The 14,469-nt window shown below is 39.5% G+C and overlaps 1 protein-coding gene across 1 annotated transcript in view; it reads right to left on the reverse strand.

Annotated features, from left to right (window-relative positions):
* The window catches only part of PTPRO (protein tyrosine phosphatase, receptor type, O), a gene marked incomplete at its 3' end in the record, with an annotated part of 62,737 nt that extends 52,582 nt beyond the window's left edge, over positions 1 to 10,155 (reverse strand). Inside the window, exons 1-2 of the mRNA XM_010287700.1 lie at positions 10,120 to 10,155; positions 5,865 to 6,138 (exon numbers count right to left, since the gene is read on the reverse strand). Coding sequence (XP_010286002.1) covers positions 5,865 to 5,904 — 40 coding nt within the window. The remainder of the gene's footprint in view (positions 1 to 5,864; positions 6,139 to 10,119) is intronic.
* Between the last annotated feature and the right edge of the window lie 4,314 nt (positions 10,156 to 14,469).

Genomic DNA, 14,469 nt, shown 5'->3' on the forward strand with positions numbered 1-14,469 from the left:
CACATAGATGAGCTTGCAGGGTCAAGACTGAAATTTGCCTTTTTTCTTAGTGTCTCAGAATCTGCTGCTCCTATAGCAACTGCCTTCCCATTATATCTGTTTATGGGAAACTTAACTTCTGTGTTTCCCTGGGACATTACAGCATTTTGTATTTAGCACATAGCTTGCATTATAGAAACACCAAGATAGCATAATAAATGCTGCTAACCTCTTTCTTAAATGCCCTGTAAAATTCTGTATACTAAATTCTCCATTAATGCATTCAGTCTGTGCCAGACGCATTAATATTTGCCATTCAGGAGGGGGGAAAAAAAGTACATTGAAAATAAGTACCATATTCCAGTACAAATCAATTTGGTTTTGATATTCGTAGATCAGGTCACTCTACAGTGTTAATTAATGATTGATTACTGTGGTAGGTTAGATGTAGCATTACACGTGGGCGGTTGATGCGGGATTGAGATCAACTCTCCTGCTTCTCACACTCAAACCTAAATGAATCATAATTTACCTTCATATTGCGACTTTTATAAAAAAGAAACCCCATTAACAGAGCAACCTAACTCCCATGGGTAATCCCTTTTATTCACATGAAGAAGCTGTGAACTACGTAACTTTCTCCCCAGGATGACACCATTTCGCCATCTATTTAGTTACTGGGAGTAAGTCATAGTCAGGGTAAAGCTCCCATTATGCTCTAAACTTTAGGGATCATTTGATCTCTTGCTAAAAAGCAACCATTTTTTAGATTAAACAGCTGCTGTTTAATATTTTAGGAACATAATGTTCAAGTTTATGATATGTAATAAGGGGATACCATGTGCATGTGCAACTGCTTATGAAAAGTAAATGAGCAGTGATGGTATATACTGTAATTTCTAGATGCTTACATCAGATGACAAATAAAAAGACAATACAAACTAAAAAAAAATGTTGTCACAAGAAAAAAAGGTGTATCTGTTGTTCTTGAACAGATTTAGGTCAATACTTTATACCAGCCTTCCAATGGAAATTATGACAGGAAAAAGTACTCATATGGTTGCAGTTCTTTTTGATTCTTTGATTCTGATTGAGGGCCTTTTTCACCTTAAAAAGGGAATAACTTGATTTGTTTGCTGGGCAAAGCTTAGCACTAATGGACCCAGATGTTCTTCTGAGTTAACATTTCAAAATTAGGGCTGCCACAGAGAATCAGCCTTTTTAAAGATGTGCCATGTCATCCTTTAAGAAAGAAAAACATGAAGGGTTTAAGTCTTACATTTCATTGGAAAAAACCTCTGAGGCTCCTACTTCAACAGCTCTGATGCATTAACGAGCCAGAGGAAAGGATTCGACCTGCTGAATCACTTCCTGCAGCATCTGGCACAATGACAACCGAGCATTAACTAGGTCTAATATGCCAATTACTTTCTGAGGGCTGAAGAGATCAGAGTCCCAGGCAGCAGGCCCGCTGGTCTCTTGAGAAGAATATTTTTTTGTAGAAGACACAGAGGCAGAACTCTCCCAAAAGGGAACATATTTTACAGTGATTTATGTAAGGAATCATCGGCTTTTGAAACAATGAGACATTTACCACTCAAAACTCCTAATCACAAGCTAAAATAAAAGTCAGGCAGAGCTGCTCTTAATTACCCTCAGAGATGCCAAGATCCTGATTTTGCCAATTCCCAGCAGAGAGACATTTTTCCTACAGCACACAATAGGTTTGCAATGTACTGCTTTCCCCATTCCTTCAAACGTACAAATGTTTTTTTCCTTCACAAAAAAAAGAAAAATTGACAGTGAATTTGAAATGAAAAACAAGGCTATATGGGTATGAGTCACCCTGGGAAGAATAAAACAAGGCTTCAAGCTGGGAAAAATGGAAAATGAGTGAGAACTTCAGTCACTGATTTTACATCCATAGTCTTTATTTCTCTCATAAACTACTTTAAAACCGATTAGTAGTAAGGTGAAACTTTCTTTCAAATATTGCAAAACAGTAAATTACTTCACTCCTGTTGAAAAGCCGAAACTCCAGGAGCAGAAGAAAGCAGGCTTGAAATAATTGTGTTAGATACCAGAACTACTTCTAACCTTGTGCAGCCTTGAAAACTGAAAGGAAAGTCATTTTGACAGGCACAACACAATTGCACTCACAGGAATCTGGCCAGGACAACAAGATTCACAAACCTACTCTTGTGAAAACCATCACAGGAATCTTTAATAATAAGTGGTCAGGGTTTCAGTTTAATGCTTTCTCCTTCAGTGAAGTACTGAGCCCAATTTTCTGAACATAGCTTTGCTACAGAATCAGAAGAAAAAGTGCTATTTTGTCCTCAAATTCTATTTTACAGGTTTCCTATCTAAGAGTTGAACGTGCCCTGTTCATCTCGTCCTTCTAACGTCCCAGCTCAGGAAGCAATGTGAGGATGCTGTGCTCAAGCAGGCAAAACCCTTGGGCTCTGAGAATAAGTATTGCAACAAATAGTTCATACTTTGGATTACAACAATCTGGGCTACAGAACCTAAACAAGAAAACTATAGTTTTTGGCGTTTTGATTAAAATGAGAAAGCCCTGAAATTTTTCCAATCAGAGAGAAGCAGAAAAGAAACTGTTCAGTCCTGTAGAGAAGGCCCAAATTAACAATAAAAGCCTCAAATGGTAGCGTACATACATGCATATATGCATATTTATATAATGTTAAAATATTTTCTATCTTTATATGTACATATTTATGCACACATATATTTATATGTGTATATATCATTAAATATGCATATATAGTGTATAAAATATACATTTTGTTAGCTCGTACATAATCTTTCTCTTGAGGAATTTTTTTTTTTTCTGGATAGAAGCCTTTGAGGGGTAAAACAAAGTCTTCTCTCACTTGAATGGGATGAGGTTTCAACCCGTGAAGAGTCATAACTTTTTCTTGCCAACATGCTGAGAAGCAGCACATCGCTGGGGGATGTGAACAGGAGAAAGGAAATGTCATCAAGATATGCCATCAGAAAGCAGAGGTCTTTCATGACTCTCACTGAATTTCTAAGTAGGCAATCTCTTTGAAGGACCTTGCTCTCGTTTTGACATGCACAATTTGGATACACACTGCTCTGTGTGAAACTCAGCTCTCCAGCATATGGCCAAGCTGAAAGACTGCATCTCCCTGCATGGACTCCTTTTGCAGACATCAGGAGATCCCAGAAAACTATTGTGAAATATCGAAGTACAGCCTTGGGAATAACCACATTGGCATCACTGGCTATCCTGCTTGATTTATCTTGTGGCAGCCTAATGAATGAGGCCAATCTGCAACTGGTAAAGCTCTCCTGACACCAATGAAATTAGAACAGGAATTAATTTGGTCCTGGAAGCTAGTTGCAATATGCCATTTTTTCCATGTGTAAGATATAAATGGAATATAAGACAGTTATATGTCTTTATATGGTTAAAATAAACTAAGAATGTTAAATAGGCAGAGAGGTCATATGGCATGAATAAAAATATGAATCTATCCTAATTATTGTCTGCCAAAAAAACCCCAAAGTATAATGAATAGTCAGAAACTGATATAAAACAGGCAGTGGACAATACCAATAAAAGGAAGAAAATAAAATAAAAAAAAAAAAGGAAAACCAACTATCACCACACGCAGTGTTGTAGGAGAAGCCAGTGGTCACTACAGGAGTTTTAAGATCTCTTCTCAAAAGCACTGTACTGAAATATACCTTAAAAAGCCCAGCCTGCCACACTGTCTTTTCATTCCAAATTTACTTTCATTTCTGTAGCTTTGTGCTCCGAAAGATGAGCTATGTTAGTAGCTGAGGCCACTAACATAGCTAGGAGAGCTAGCACTCATCAGCCTGCCTGACCAAAAATACTAGGAAGGAGGTTGGGCCCTTTCCCTCGCAAAGCTCACAACTTATAGCACACTTTTGGTGCTCGGCACAGCATCCTTCAACACTGCCTGCGGGAATGCCCTTTCTTTTCCATGAACCTGGTTGTCTTTCTGTTGAGACAAAACCAGTGAAATTCGCTGTTCCCTTTTTGTTACATGAGTTTTCCCAAGCAGCGCTGGCCGACTGCCAAAATCACTGGTCCTTCCAAGGTCTGGGTGAGCAGCAGAGGCCACAGCAGGAAACCCTGAGATGCTGCCAGCACACCCGCGTAAGAGAGGTGGTGAAAAGGAGTGGGCTCCCTTCTGTCAGAAAGGACACCGTCAAGCCTTGGAGGAGGGAGAGCGATGTGGGCTATGCCCCTTGGATCCATCAGCCTCACTCTCTTTCGGGAACACCTTGTGGAAACCCCCTGAGTCAGAAAAGGGAAGTCTGGGGCTGGCTTTGATGGGCTGAGTGACACTGACTCCCTTCTGCCTTCAGAGATCCCCTGCACAGGCCCGTGTGCCCCATCTGCCATCCTGGATCACACCTTCCCCTGCTACCGGTGACACTCAGTGGGCTCTGGAAATCAAACAGCAATGAGCCTTGCTGCATGACAGCAAGTGCTGCATTCAAAACCCTCTGGAAGTGCACGCTGAAGCACTTTTTCTCTGTTGTATGTGACAGTTGATTCCTCCATTATTTTCTTTTTTAAAAACCAAACGAACCATAAAAAAGGAAATTGGATTAGCATTATTACTTTGTCGGCAAGATTAAAGCATTCAAAGAAAAGGAAATTCAGGCTGCCTATGAATCCTTAAACTGTCCACTACACATAGATGTTCTTGCACGTATACCTTATGAAAGACTTGCATCACCCATCCACATGATACTTTTCCCTTGGGGCCCTTCATCTTTGTCCTTATTGGGGCACAATTTGAGCACACAAGGGAAGTCTGAAAGCTCTATAGATGATGTGAAATCTGGTTACTCCTAAGTTTCAAGCACCTCACTCGGTAACATACGAGACTACTGTAATATGCTTTGAATGTCATGACAGTGGATGGCATTTCCTCATCGACAGAATAATATAAGTACACAAAATCATAACCGTTCCTCATCTGCAAGCCAACTAAAACTGTCTATATATGCCAAGGTGCTATTCAGGAAAAAAAAAAAAAAATCTGGAAATTGGTTTTGCCCCATCCAAATAATATTTTTGTCTGTCTTTTCTTGAATCTGTTCTTCCAGATAAAGAAATCATTTTATATTCTACAAATTGTTTTCAGGTTGGTACATGGAAACAGTGCTGGAGCAACAGGCAGCGCCAGAAACACAGCAGGAAGCACACAGAAATCTGTGGTGTTTTGCATGATGACAGAGCAGACAAAAATCACACCTCTCCCTCAGGATCAATACACCTGGAGGTAGTAAGAGACAGACTACTACAAATATGGTCTCCATCACAAAAACCTTCAGCCTTACTGGCAGAAACACATGGTTTTGGTGACTACTATCTGCTTTCCAGGTTTAGTACTGTTTCAACATATTAGCAACCAGAGAACATTGTTATAGCATCTAAAACAGAATATACCTCACCGTGTAACAGGATTGCTTACACTGAAATGTCAGACAACATTTCTTTTGCCTTCCACTAGATTTTGGGAACTCCTGGTTCACAGGGAACATCTGGAGAGGAGTTTCATCCACCACACATTTCAGTTTGTTAAATCTTTCCAGTCAGTATGCAAGAAGGGTCGCCCAGGGGAAACCCACAGCTGTCCCTTTTTTCTTGGCCAGACCTTGTAAACTTTCACTTACAAGCCTTCTCAACACATCTTCCCTACTGTTTTCACACAGGGATTCATCCTACACAGGAGTAGGACCTATTAAAAACAAAATGCCACCCAACCTTCTCCATTAGAAGAGCTTCTGAGGGCAAAAAAACCCCACACACAGAGAGAAGAAACAGAAGAAAAAAAGAATAAGGTGTTACTTACTGGTTAACACAGTGATTGATCTTGCTGACTTGGAAACCATATTTGAGTTCACTACCAACAGAGTTACTATGTAATATAAGCCATGGTATTTGGCCTTAAAAACCACAGGGGCAGGTAAAGTGCTATTGAATTCTTCGAACTGGAAAAAGTAGTTCTTGGATTCTCCAGCTATCTTCACAACATATACAGAGGATGAGCTCACCACATCAGATGCTTCCAGGGAGACAATGATACAATTGTCTTCTCGGACAGTAACTTGGAAAGGTTCTGCATTCTACAAAACAAGAATAAAGACTTTGCTGAAGTTAAATCTATTATTCCACACTGACCTATTTCCCTTGGTACTCATAGGATACTCATGCTATATTTGCAATAAAGTTACATTTCATATTCTGCAAGAGAGTTAACATCAAGCCATAGCAGTTATTTCAGAATACAATTCACAGCCAGCCAAAGTTCACAGGCATCTGATTATCAGGCCAGTCTCTCTGTAGTGGAAGCTGGTTCCTGACGCGTGCTTTTTGATACTCTGTCTACTTCATCCCTTACGTCCCCAGGAACAAAGCCTCTACCGTTCTTTCTTGACTGAAAATGGAGTAGAGCAGAAGAAAGATGAATTAAAAAGTGTATCGGGGCAAGAGGATCTCCAATAAAGCCATAGAGCATAAGTCATTTAAATCCCAAAAAAGAGATGATTAAATCAAGACTCCTTTATCTTGCAGAAACAGGATCATATAGTCTTCAATGAAAAAGACTCTGAAAGTCTGCAACTGAAGAATAATTTTTGGCACTGACTAAGCTTTTCCAAATATGCCCGTTCCAGCAAGTACTGGGTGATGAGCAGCTCTCAGCACTATGTCCATGGCTTTGGTTGACACTTTTAATTTCCTAAGATAGACCATTTAATTTTCAATATTTCTTTTATTAGTAGTAGAGAGAAAGGAGCAATTTAACCTTGTTTTCATATATCATGAGCATGTTAAGTCATTGCCAGCTGAAAACACTTTCCTTCTTATTAATTGCAAACCAGCTGTCAGCAAGAAGCATTTGTTCTCTATAGGACTTTCAAAACAGGTTCAAGGTAATTAATGAGAAGAAAAAGTTCAAACTTACATAAAGAGTTGCCTTTTTGTTTATTAGGCTACTCTGCTGCTTAGAATTTTTTTACCCCCAGTGAAAACTGTAATATCTGATATTTTCAATTCAAGGTAACAAGTGTATAGTAAATCCAGCCCAAATAGGATAACCCGTCTAGCTTCAAGCCTGAGATTAAATATAGAGGCAATGCAATTGCTGCTGATTTGAGGTTTGCTTTGGTTAGTCTTTAAAAAAATTACTTTAAAGATGCTAAAATTATATAAGCCAATGTTATCAATGGTTGAATACTTTGGTGTGGAAGTCTGGGTAATTTTTCACAGATGGCAGAGCAATTGCTCCAAAAGGTTTACAATATAAGACTACAATTATGCAAAAGCTTCCATGTGTTTTACTTAGACTCAGCTGAATTCAACAGGCTTACCCCTGAGCAGATCAAAATACCACATTTCAAGTGTTTGTATTTTGCCTTATATCCTGATCCAGCACTTGGATCCATGCAGATTCAAATCTTTAACTGAGGACCGTGTTTGGATCTGGTAAAAAAACAGTTGGGAATCTTCTTTTCCTTCTTCCTCCCCATTCTCCTCTCACTAAGAAAACATGGAATGATTTCTACTTCAGCTTTCCTGATGTGGGAAGACAGGAGAAGGCAGCCACCCACAGACTGGCTTTCAGAGGCATGCATGCTATTGTATCACAGAAAGCATCGTTTTCTTCCAAGACCAAGCAAGGAAAGACAGACCTGATTCACCAAGGTTATTACTATGCATTAAGCTTGAAGTGCACATATAATCCCATGGAAGTCAATAGCAAGTCCACAAACTTACATTTGAATGCTTCACTAGAGGAAAGAGAACAGTGTTATCGCTAAAATTCCTCTAGCCTTCTGAACCAAGTAGTGCTAACTCAACGTGCCTACCTTGCTATGAAGAGACCGACAAAAGAGCCCAACAAATTTATACGTGCCAACAAACAGTTCAAAGCAAGTTCCTTGTGTTTGGTGGTATTATAAATCATCTATGATGTTAATCAAGTACAGCTGGAAATTAAGCATATAATTGCAGAGTTACAGACATTCCTAGGATATAATTAGATGCTTTCAGAGACTGCTTATACGGGGTGTGATTTTATTCTTTGATTCTTCCGTGGGTATTGTATTAACCATGTTGAAGACTGTACTTTCATTTTTCCCATTGCAAGTACCATTCAGCAAATGATCCAGTAACCTTCAATAGCTCTCACACAATTAGCATAACACGCCTCTGCTAGCCAAATACACAGAAAGCTCTCAGACATACGCTAGTGTTACCTATGACAACACCAAACAGGGGAAAATAACTTTTTCCAAGTTCTTTATCTCCTAAGCATGTGTGGATTGTAAAACAACAGCCTCCCTCTGTTGTGTGCCTGTGTCCAGGTGTTTTTGAACCACTGCTGCCATGACTCACAGGGACTTTTGAGTGGCATCTCTTCAGTAGCGGTATGGCTCATCCATCCCATGCCTGAGCCCACCTGCATAATGCATCCCTCCCTTGAGTGGTACCTATTTTTTTCAGTGATTATATGGCCCTCTTCCACACACCTGTATGTGCCCAGGCTTTTAAACTGCTGCATGCATGGGACACATGGTTTCTGGGAGGCATCTGTTGTTTATTATCCATTGGTTCCTGAAATAATTGTTATCCTTTCATTTCAGCTCTAAGGTTTGGTTTATAGAATGAAGCGGCAGATAAGGGATGAATAAAAAGGCTTGGCAATTAACATAGAATGTCATAAGATGAGATCACTTATCTCCTTTGGGATACAGATTTCATTCTGGCAGCATTTTAAAAGAACAGACCTCTCTGGGTATCCATTTCTTCACGCTGTATGAGGTGAGGGTTACCAGCCAGCACTGGGCTTATGATTTTGGGAAGAAGGCTAGGGACAAACCTGAGTATTTTTTCTAAGCACCGCTGGAAATTACAAACATGCCCCACTTAACTAGATTGTAAAGCCAGTGTGTCTTAGGACTGACAGCATCAGTATGGTAAATACACATTTCATTACTTCTGGTCAGCTACCTCCAGGATTTAATTTGCTGGTGTCACAGCTTGAGCGGCTGTTTCATGCCTGTGGGGAAATTTGGCAGGGCTTGTGCATTCAGAACCAAATGATTAGCTCCAACTTCCTTCCTAGTTTATTATCACAAACTCATGCCATGATAAAGCACTTAGGAAAAAAAAAAGGGGGGTGGCAGGGGAAGTAAATCCCACAATGTGATGCCTGTTCACAGTCATTTCCAGTGCAGGGATGAGTCACGCTAGTGGAATTTCCAGCCAATAACCAGGTCCCAATTAAAATAAAAAGGAGGGGGAGGCAAGGAGATACACGACATGTCAAAAAAACAATATTGAAAGAGTAATAGGAAAATAAATGGTGTGCGGCAGAGCTCAGAGTTCTCTTTTCAGAAGTTCATATCCTCAGTTTGTTCCCTTATAAGAGTATGAGTTTTACTTATGAGGAAGAGATCAAAGTTGCAAAACAGCTACTAATTTTATATATTTTAACTTCTGAATGTCTCACTCTGAAACACATTGGGCCAGGACCCAATTATTAAAAGTGCAAGTAGTTACATGTTCTGCTGATTTTAGGAGGAGCTGGGGATGCTCATCAATTCTTCAGAATAAAAGTACTCGTAACTGCCTAATGTTGCTTAATGCTAGACAAGTGGAACGAAGACCCGGAACAAATCTAACTTCTGCCAGCTCTTATAGAGCATGTAACAGAGTTTTCAAAGTAGGCAACTGAAATCCCAAAGCAGGAGTAAATTTTGAAGTTATGAGGATGTACTTCTTAGGCCAAAAGTACCATTATGATGATCATCTACTGTATAAAGGTGGTCAAAAATAAAAGCAATGCAAGTATTTCAAGACAATACTGAACACTATATCCAGACCTCCTGGATGAAATACTGGCTATTTTTATGAGTGATTCTAGTATACTCAGATATATTTTGTTCCTGTTACCAATAACGTTACTTTCATTCTAAATCACACAATGACTCATTCTCACCGAGATTCATCTTACTTAATACTAGGTACTTAATGGAATGACTGAGCGCCAAGATGACCTTTTCAGATAGACTATCTGTGGGTTCATCTGAGATCTGAATTACTTTTGAAAGTATACTGAACAGCCAAAGGGCCTGTGCTCCCGGATCGGCAAATTCCTGCAGTCCTCTGACACCGGGTGCAGCGAGCCCAAGCCTTGTAACGAAGACAGGACTGGGACCCAGATTTCAGGATCTTGGCCTCTGCTGTAGTCTCGCAGTGGTACCCCCACAGACAGCACATACGAAATTTAATAAACAACATCGCAAAGCATGCATAAAAGTCACATCACTATTTCTGCACCAGCTTCCTAATGTATGTCTTTCCTCTGATGGTGACAAATGACACTGAAGAACAATTACAATACCGTCTCTTTCTTATTTTCACAGCTCACTTATTTTCACAGAGTACTTACTGCTAAATGTTGTGACATCAAACCTTACACTAGCTATGTTCCACATCCAGGCTCTTTACCAGTGTTTCAAAGGCTCTCATTAAAAAACATTTCATATGACTGAAACGGAAATGGTTTCACAAAAAGATGCAAGCAGCCTCAGAAAAAGCAGTTCCTATAGCCGTGACCTGAGAAAGATCCTCTCTGAGCATAGATAAGGACTGTGTGGAAATTGCCCCACATTGAGGTTTCTTTGGAATTTTTAGCTATCATTATTAGATGCTATAGTTTTAACAAAAAAGGCGAAGTGATTCCTATAGAATTTAAGGAGTCCTGAGCTTTCCACGTGTTCCAGTGAATTCTGGGGCAGGCACAGACTTGACAAGTGTTGACTGAAAGAGGAAAGGATTGTTTGAAATGGTCCTCAAGAGCGTGAACAAAAACGTTACATATTTGTAACAAAAATGTAAAGACTTGCTACAAAAATGTAAAGACTTCTTGAAAATATGGATATTTATTCCTGGGGCTTTTGTTTTTATCTACACTTCTCCACAGGTTGTGCAGAGAGCTTCCCTTAATAAACATTCTTTGGAAGAAATACTCCACGGGAGAAATGGAAACCCTTATCTTCCAAGATTTTCCATGAAAAAAGGAATATTTAAGAAGTGAAAAGATAGCAAAAGCAGCAGTTCTCAACAATTTATGGTTTCATTCAGGTTAACACACCATTTCTGGTGTTCTGCTCTATGAATAGTGTCCTCAGCACTGTTGCTATTCTCAGTCTTAAAAAGCCAGTGATAACAATCTGCTAGTCATATTCTATAAATGAGCTTCAACATTTCTTTGCTCTGGGAGACAGTTTTAAAGTGACAGGTATTTTTTCCTCTTTCTGCACACAACTGCAGAATATGAGGGTGGGCTTTTTTAAGCAAACATCAATATGGTTGGTACAGTCCATCATGTTTTGTTAATATTCTAAAGTTAATAATCTGGAAGAAAATCTTTCTTGAAACTATCAACTGCTATTATGATAGCATTAAGTAAATGCCAGAATGCTAAATATGTGAAAAAGAAATGTTTGCACTCAGTAAGGCTGATATCTTTTATGTATCACCTTGTTAGCATATCCAATATTTAATAAACTATTGCTAAATATATACTTCTATCCCATCTTTCTATTGCAAACTGGAGAGGGCAAAACCTAAGCACTATGATCCGGAGACCTTGATGTTCACAAAGTTTAAATCTAGGTTAGAACTTCATGGATGGCATTTCTCCCTGTTACTGATCCTGACTGCGAGTATACACCCCAAATATGACAGGAATTCACTCTTGGGGAGATATAGTTTCGTTTCTCTCCAGTCTAGATTTTTAGCTTCTTTCTAGTACTAAAACTATGTCAAAAAGGATAATTGTCCTGAAAGAAAATAGGAATTTGATCCCCTTCGCCAACCACTAACACTTTCATCTATCCACTCAGATCTTTCTGGAGCCTCTGCAATTAAGGTTTAGCCATCCCTTGTTGACGTACCCAAACACATACACATGCCAGCTGAACAATGTGTTTTAATTAAAAGGCACTTTCCCTCTTGAGCCTGTATGTGAGTAATAGAAATCAAAAAAGGGCACAGGACACCTATTACATTGTGCCACCAATTTCCTTAACTCTACCAACCTGGTGGATAGTCATCTCCTCCAGTCAATACTTGTTCTCTGTCTTTGGGAGAACAGTGAAAGCAAATTTCTACCTGAACAAATGTAAAATGATCAGAGTTGTACATAGGCCAGGTGGGAAGATGAGGTCATGTTAGGTGGCTCCTCTGTTAAATTCCAAAAAGGAGTAGTTAGGGGGAAGGGAAAAGAAAGATGACTTTCTAGGAACAAGAGTTAATTGAACAGTATGCTCCACATATACATTATCCTAAGAATGTACACATTCTCCATCAATTGAGAGGAAGTTCTTTCACAGCACAGCATCTAGAGGTCAAAATACATCCAACTGTACTTCATTTCCCTCGCCACCATAGAGGAAAGGATGAACAGATCACCCCAGGAAAATGCTGAAGGAGAAGGCAGAGTAAGCAAGAAATTAATGTGGATTCTGAAGAACTTGGATTATTAGAAAGAAATCTCTCTTTCCATGGTGTCAAACAATTTTTGAGGTATCTTACATTTCAAAGTGCCCTATGGGAGATGAGAAGGAATACTGGAGGAGATGTGTTTTTTGGATGATGGACAAATTAATTCATGCTATTTAGTGCTTCCACTCCAAAATTGTGCATTCACCTGTTCAAATGATGAAAGTCTGTAACACAAGCTTCTGATGCTGAAACAGCTTCTCAACAGCAACTGATGTTGAAAGGTGACATTGGAAAGTCACACAGAAAATTCCTGATGTTCAACAGAATGTGTAAGACTGATTTGCACCATGAGAAAACTATGACCGTGATGTGCTCCATCATCACTGCTGTGCAGCTGAGGAGAACCGGACTGGACTGGTGTCAGCTGAACTTCATCCTACATGCTCTGGCAGAGAGTATGATGGAGCCTTATGGGTACTACAAAAGTGAAAATGCCTTTATTTTGAATTGATAGTGCGTATATATACCCTTCATATGCGCACAAGTGAATTAGTTGTTAAAAGACAGAATGCAATGTTTTGCTATTTGCATTATCTACAAAGAGTGCAGCTGGGAGGAAGTTAGAGTTTTCATTTATCTGAGAAAATGGAGACCAAGATGGTTGTCCAATTCATTTGAAATCACAAAGCAACTTAGTGGAAACTGGTAGAAAAGCACAAGAATTTCTGTTCCCTCCTGTGTTAGTGTTAGTCTATAATAAGAGAACAGACTAGACAGCAATAAATAAACTTATAGATAGGGGCTATTCCAGGAGCCTAACTCCTTGTTCATAACTCTAAGTGATTTTAAAGGGACTTATGCACCAAAGTGCTCCTAAGTATTTTCAAAAACTCTATTTTTTCAAATATGTTCTGAGACTACTAGAGAGGTTTGGAAATTTGAAATAAGGAGCCATTAATAGAAAAAAAAAATCTGTTTCTAAACATGTTTTCTGACATGAAGAATTCAGAAGCAGATGTGGGGTACATTTTGTGCCTAAGCTGACGACTTCAGTTTGGTCCACAGTTCACCTTAAACAAGTGGTCTGCCTTATTGCCACTCATTTTTCTGTCACACCCTGCCTCTCGACCCCTCCAGAAAAAAAGTCCTGAACACCCACCACCCCTTCTTCAAAGGTTACAGGAGCCATGGCATGGTCAGGAAAGAAAAGTCTAAATCCAGATCACCAGTCCTCCTATTCTGTGCTCTAAAACACTTACTACCTTCCTGGCCAAAGTCACAACCATAACGTGTCTATGGCTATCCTCTCAAAGATTGCTTACTCAGGGTCACGCACAAGTTTATCTTGTTTTCAGATACAAGCGGAACCTGATATTCTGCCCTTTGATTGCCCTGTTGTGTTTATGTGTTCTCTAAATTGGCAAGGGTTGACTATATGATCTGCTGAGATTTTGTAATGTTATTTATACATAGTTCCTGTAGCTGAATGTTTTTTTTACTTGCTGTAAAAACTTGGTTTTTTACTTGCTGTATTTGCTGTTCAGGTTTTTGGGGGGTTGGTTGTCTTGTTTGGGTTTTGTTTTTTTTGCTTTTTCCCAATCTGTGCTCAAAGAGAGGCAAGGAGCCAGTGCCATTTCCCTGATTACTAGCAAGAGATGAGCTCTGTAATTCTCCGTACAGCACAGGGTCAATTGCAAATCCACACAGAACATTTCAGTTGTTGCTACAGCCTGGTTTTCAACTCATTTCTGGTATGGCTTTAGGCTCAGCTCAGCCATTTGTACTGATTTGATAAATTCCTACCCACAGAAGGGTTCTCCATCACACTACTGCTGGCAATGTGCTGCTCGGTAGTCATGAACGCTACCAAACTCCCTCATGCTGCAAAAACTCATAGCTTGTCACTACCACCTTCCCCTGCAGGGATAATTCCAGCAGGA

The sequence above is a fragment of the Phaethon lepturus genome, unplaced genomic scaffold (assembly GCF_000687285.1).
Source record: "Phaethon lepturus isolate BGI_N335 unplaced genomic scaffold, ASM68728v1 scaffold12820, whole genome shotgun sequence".
Classification (NCBI taxonomy): domain Eukaryota; kingdom Metazoa; phylum Chordata; class Aves; order Phaethontiformes; family Phaethontidae; genus Phaethon; species Phaethon lepturus.